The sequence below is a fragment of the Lupinus angustifolius genome, chromosome LG18 (genome assembly GCF_001865875.1).
Source record: "Lupinus angustifolius cultivar Tanjil chromosome LG18, LupAngTanjil_v1.0, whole genome shotgun sequence".
Taxonomy (NCBI): domain Eukaryota; kingdom Viridiplantae; phylum Streptophyta; class Magnoliopsida; order Fabales; family Fabaceae; genus Lupinus; species Lupinus angustifolius.
In genome coordinates this window covers 7,528,160-7,534,164 of record NC_032026.1, presented here as the reverse complement: position 1 = coordinate 7,534,164, position 6,005 = coordinate 7,528,160, and the positions used below count along the sequence as shown (strand labels likewise).

The following is a 6,005-nucleotide window of genomic DNA, read 5'->3' as shown; positions in this document are numbered from 1 at the left end:
GTGAGTATAGTTGTACTTTTATTGGTAAGATTCCCAAAACTCCAATATTATAATGAGAATTATAATTATAAATAAAAAATATCAATTTACACTTAATTTAAATTATATTAATTCCACTCAATTTTAGTCATTTATTTTCTTAAATGCAACAGACCAAATGAATGAAACTTAATTTTTTTTTTAAGATTTCTCTTTTTCTCTCATCATTTATTTTACTTACCCTATTGATATGTTGGATTTAAGAAAATAAATAACTAAAATTAAGTATAATTAATATAACTTAAATTCTGGATAAAAATATCTCTTCTGAATTATGGAATATAGTTTAAAACGGTAATAATAATTTAATTCCCACAACCATACACTCGTCCTATTTTGAGAAGTGTGGTGTGTCGATCCCAGTCAGCAAATTTCTGTATCTTTATACCAATTGAGAAGCTTGCAAAGGTGGCAAACCAAGAAAACCATTGGCATTAGCTTGAACCATCCAATAAGATATCACCTTATCCTATCCATTATCTTCATTCATATTACACAAGAGCCACCAAATAATTGTCCCCTCTTCATTCTCCAACACAAAAAACACTTCCAAACTACATAGTTTGGAAAACACTGAGAACATTGGTGTGACAATTGCAGCAATGACATCTTCACTACAAGCAGCAGCTACTTTCATGCAACCCACCAAGTTGGGCCGTAGCAACACTTCACAGCTCAAGTCTACTCACTCCATTTCTAAGGCTTTTGGATCGGAATCCTCTGGAGCTAAGGTCACTTGCTCCCTCCAGGCTGATCTCAAGGACTTGGCTCACAAGTGTGTTGAAGCCACCAAAATTGCAGGGTTTGCCCTTGCCACCTCTGCTCTAGTTGTCTCTGTATGTTGCTTTAACCCTCTTCTAAAGATTCTTTAATTCACTGTTATAGTCGTCTATTTCATTAAAAAATTCTATTTTTCTGTTTGTTTTTGTATTATCAAGGGTATCCCATGACCTTTTTGGGTAATGAGTTAATCTCTTTCGGGGTTTGTGGTTGCCTCTCCTAACAAGTGTGACTCCAAGGAATCGAATCCTCGACCTTGAGAATCTATTTCCTATGAGTCACACCTGTTGGGAGAGCAGTCACGAACCCCGAAAAAAATTAATTCTTTATCCAAAAAGGTGAGGGGATGATTTAGACTTTAGGGTTTACTATGTAGTAACAGTGAATTTGATTAAGGAGGTCAATGATAAACGAGATTGCAATCGAATCAAATTATCTTAGACATCAATAATCTATCTATATATATATTTACCAGAGGAACTCTATGAATCTATGATTATGATCCCAACCACGCCTTTGATATGTAATCTGCACCATATAAGTTGACTGAAAAGAAGTCTTCTATATCAGATACTATGTACCACTCCTTTTCTCAGAAATGGGTATAGAAGATTTTCATTCCACTTGACTGTGAATCTGTGATACTAATTCATGTAATCAAATATTGTTGATATGCTTGAAAAATGTATACTATCAGGAGAACTTCAAAATTACTTAGGATTGGAGTTGAGGAGAGAGCCCAAAGCTACGTATTGGACTCAAACTCTTTGTTATAACTTGCATTAATTAGAAGCACCATATTGGCCTTGAGACATGTGTCTGCTACAGTTTGTTATCCTAAAATTTAATAATATATTAGTAGCTCCTAAACCCTCACAGGGACGTATGTATAATTTACCGAACCTTGTTAACAATTTCTCTGATACTCTTCTCTTCTACTTAATCGTGTGCCCTTTATTTCACTACTCGTGGTCAACACCGCACAAAAATCACTTCAGTTTTACCAATAATTTATATCAGTGTCAATTGGTAGATGACTTTAAACCCACATGTCCAATTTATGTTGGAGAAGTTCAATGGAACTGGTAACTTTGAAGTGTGGCAAAGAAGGGTGAAGAATGTGTTAGTTGGATAAAATATGTCAAAGGCTCTGTGAGGATAACTCAGATGAATTGAAGAAGAAGAAAACTTGGCCGGATCGTGGTGGGGACTATAGTCGTGTTGGATCTAGAACCCTAAATGTCCATGTCTTGGAATAAGACATAGGTAGAGCATTAGGCTATGCGACAAATTCTAGCCATATCTCTTTAGATGTTGGAGAGAATGATTTTATATGAAATGAAAAATGGCGTATCCTTATGTTGTTAATGCGACGTCGTAAGGATGTTAACTGTTAGCAAATCAATAAAATCATAATGGCGTTGTCTGACTTTAATACAGGATGTAACACAAACATTAATTTGGATATAAGGTGTAACATAGACATTAGTAGGGATGTAGGTTGTGACACAAACATTGACTTGGATATGAGATGTGTGACACATGCATTAGTTGGCATTGGCACAAAGTATATTATGGGTCTACTCCTTAAGGTGGAGAATGATAGTTCTTTTGAACTATGATTATCAAAGTAGACAATATAGTAGCAGTCGGGCTTTCCAAGGTTCAGCCTAGGTGAGTTTTGAAAAGGGTGATTTTTGGTGAACTTTGGTATGAGGATTTTTCAGTTTATCCAAAGACTTCCTAGAAATGGATGGCTAGGCAACATGTTTCGTTGTATGACTATATGAGTTTGTAGTAGCTATGCTCAAAGTTTGAATAAGATATGAGCTCTTGCCGGTATCGTTAAGGATACTTGGAAAGATTTATGTTGACAAGGGAGCAGGGTCTTATGTGGGGGGTTGGTAAAGGAAGTTAGATATTAAGTAAGGTAGAATGGGATATTCATAAGGTGGAGATTGTTGCGTCAATTTTTGAAGGAGCAACATATTCGTCTATTTTAATCAAAATAGATATTGTTAGGGATGATTGAAATATACTATTATGTGAGTTCCAAATTGCTTAGGATTAGAGAGAAGGAGAGAGGCCAAAGCTATAATTGGACTCAATTGGTACAATTGACATAATTTGCTGAACCATATTAACAAATTCTCGTGTCTTCTCTTCTATTTATTATTATGCTTTTTGTTGAATTGCTTGTTGCCAACAGTGAGCAACTATCACTTTCGTTACAGATTTCTTAACTTTGATTGCTTATTAATTTGCAGAGCTGAGACGTGTTTACTAGTTCACCAAGAGTTTCTGATGTATTTTTTATGCAAGAAAAAGATCTTACTTTCTCTACCATTCACTGTCTTCCACTTTAGCTAGCACAATTTTAATATTATAGCTGAGGTGACATGTTAAGATTGTATAATTATTAGTATCGACTGTGTCATAATATGTAACGGTATTACTAACCTTTTTACATTTGAACATACCAATGAATACATAAACTTATGCATATTACCTATCCTTATTTCTAACATGCATATAAATAGGACTGAGTAAGAACTATATCATCCAAAGGAAAAACCTGTTGATCTATTTATTATATGACAGACTATTAACCTTGTTCAATATTCAGAGTGCAAGTGCCGAAGGTGTTCCAAAGCGACTAACCTATGATGAAATCCAGAGCAAGACATACTTGGAAGTCAAGGGTACCGGAACTGCAAACCAGTGCCCAACCATTGATGGTGGAGCAGACTCATTTTCCTTCCCAGCTGGCAAATACACTGCCAAGAAGTTCTGCCTTGAACCTACTTCATTCACAGTCAAAGCAGAGGGTGTAACCAAGAATGCCCCACTCGAATTCCAAAACACCAAGCTCATGACCCGATTGACCTACACTCTTGATGAGATTGAAGGGCCATTCGAAGTTTCACCAGATGGCACAGTCAAATTCGAAGAGAAAGATGGCATTGACTATGCTGCAGTCACAGTTCAGCTCCCAGGCGGCGAGCGTGTCCCGTTCCTTTTCACCATCAAGCAATTGGTGGCATCAGGGAAGCCAGAGAGCTTCAGTGGGGAATTTCTAGTGCCATCATACCGCGGTTCATCTTTCTTGGACCCCAAGGGAAGGGGTGCATCCACAGGTTACGACAACGCAGTTGCATTGCCTGCTGGTGGAAGAGGAGATGAGGAAGAACTAGGCAAGGAAAACAACAAAAGTGCTGCTTCATCCAAAGGGAAAATCACGTTGAGTGTGACCAAGAGCAAGCCTGAGACCGGTGAGGTTATCGGAGTGTTTGAGAGCCTTCAGCCCTCTGACACTGATTTGGGAGCTAAAGCTCCTAAGGATGTGAAGATCCAGGGCGTATGGTATGCTCAGCTTGACTCATAGAGAGGTTATTTTTTATGATTTCAATTTGTATTTTGTTGGTTCAGATTTTGATGTAACTCCTAACGATGTTACTGAATTGTCGTTTGACCAAGCTGGAAGTACAGTCATGTTTGTATACTATATCAATTTTCAAACACTGCTATAAAAACCGGTTCGGTCTAGCCAGTCCAATCCGCTCAACCATGAATTGGGTATCAGACCAATTCTATCTCATATTGACTTGGTTAATTCAAGCCTAATATTAGTAATTCAGATGATTGGATTAGATGGACTGACTAAGTCAATAAAAAATATTTTTTACAAACATATAATGACATCATCATTTTGAATGAGAAAAATGGAGTGTTTTCAACTTATTTGTAGTCAGCGTCCTGATCAATCCATGTTTAAACCAATGTTTTCTAGTGTCAATTGTCTAGGTTAAAATTGATGGTGTGTGGAGTTTTGGAGCATGCGTGTTTATTCCAACTTAAATTAGTCCTCACTGCCAGTAATATGCTAGTAACTAATCAACCCTCCAGTTCGAAAGAATTTAAATTGAAAACTGGAGTGACAAGTAGTCGAAAAAACAATAGGATGTGATGTTTATACTTTTTATATATAATAAAATTACAATTTTGCTAGTGGAAAAATAAAATACTTTTTTCCAATAAAGGAGAAGATCCTAATTCATTTTGAAGGATTTGATATCCCTCTCTTATGTTAGACTATTTTTAATGTATTGTATTTCCATTGATTTTTATTGCCTTTTCTACATGATATTTTGAAGGATTTGGTTTCACTCTTTCTAGTTTAAAATTATTTTTTAACACATTGGACTTGATTTTTATTGTATTAAAATGGTTTTGGTCCTTGTGCGGACCTTTTTTTATTAGTCCCAAAGTTTTTTTTGCATTATTTTAGTCGCTATGTTTAGGTTATTCATCCATTCTTTTATCTTCAACCTTTATTTAAGAATAAATTACTATTATAATTCTTCAGTTTTAATGAAACTAAACAAATTATGCCATTCTTTTTTACACCTACTTAAACTATTTTTAATTATATACATGTATTACAATGATTAACCTTTAAAAGAGATGAGTATAATCTTTTAAATAAAAATGTGATAATTGTAATTAAATTAAAAAAATATGATATATCATAGAGACAAGTCCGAATAGAATAAGAGTCAATATATAGACTATTTTTTGTTCATTACAATATAGTGTAAGAGTGATTTAATTATATATTTCGATTTGTCTCCATGGTATACCATATTTTGTCTAACTTAATTATACTCATCATCATTTTTGCTTAAAAGATCATACTTTTCCCTCCTACAATAATAGTCGGTGTAATAATGTTTATATATAAATTATGAATAATTGGTGTAAATACAATAATTTGTGTAATATTGTAATTTACTCTTTAATTAATGACATGACTTACATTATAAGAATTAGAACTGAAAGAATGTAAGGACTAATAATATCAAAACCATAGAGAGCAAACCATAATATTTTATGTCTATTTCCTTAATGTCACTTTTTGATAAAACCAAAAATGCTTAAGTTTGAGGGAATAAAAACATAATTATTTCTATTTTTAATATTGTTTCTTATATTTTTAATGCTACATTCAATTTCTAATATCAAATTTGTACAAGTGGAATGGTTATTGTGGCTATCTGTTAGCCACATCAAAAGATATAACCTAACGATATGGAGCTAAACATGAAAGTTTAGATATATAAGATGGGATTTGATCAAGATATAACAGTTCAGATATATACAAGGACATTCATTTTTATGTTTTAGAT

At 34.2% G+C, this 6,005-nt stretch overlaps 1 protein-coding gene across 1 annotated transcript; it reads left to right on the top strand.

The window, feature by feature from the left end:
- On the top strand, window positions 525-4,338 carry LOC109333286 (oxygen-evolving enhancer protein 1, chloroplastic). The gene is made up of 2 exons (XM_019568689.1): window positions 525-875; window positions 3,446-4,338. The coding sequence occupies exons 1-2, from the start codon at window positions 642-644 to the stop codon at window positions 4,202-4,204; spliced, it is 993 nt and encodes a 330-aa protein (XP_019424234.1). The 5' UTR covers window positions 525-641; the 3' UTR covers window positions 4,205-4,338.

Excerpts from the sequence above, each read along its gene's own strand:
- LOC109333286 (XM_019568689.1), top strand. The coding sequence starts at position 642 with ATGACATCTTCACTACAAGCAGCAGCTACTTTCATGCAACCCACCAAG. Across the intron at positions 876-3,445 it reads CCTCTGCTCTAGTTGTCTCT|AGTGCAAGTGCCGAAGGTGT; the intron begins GTATGTTGCTTT and ends TTCAATATTCAG.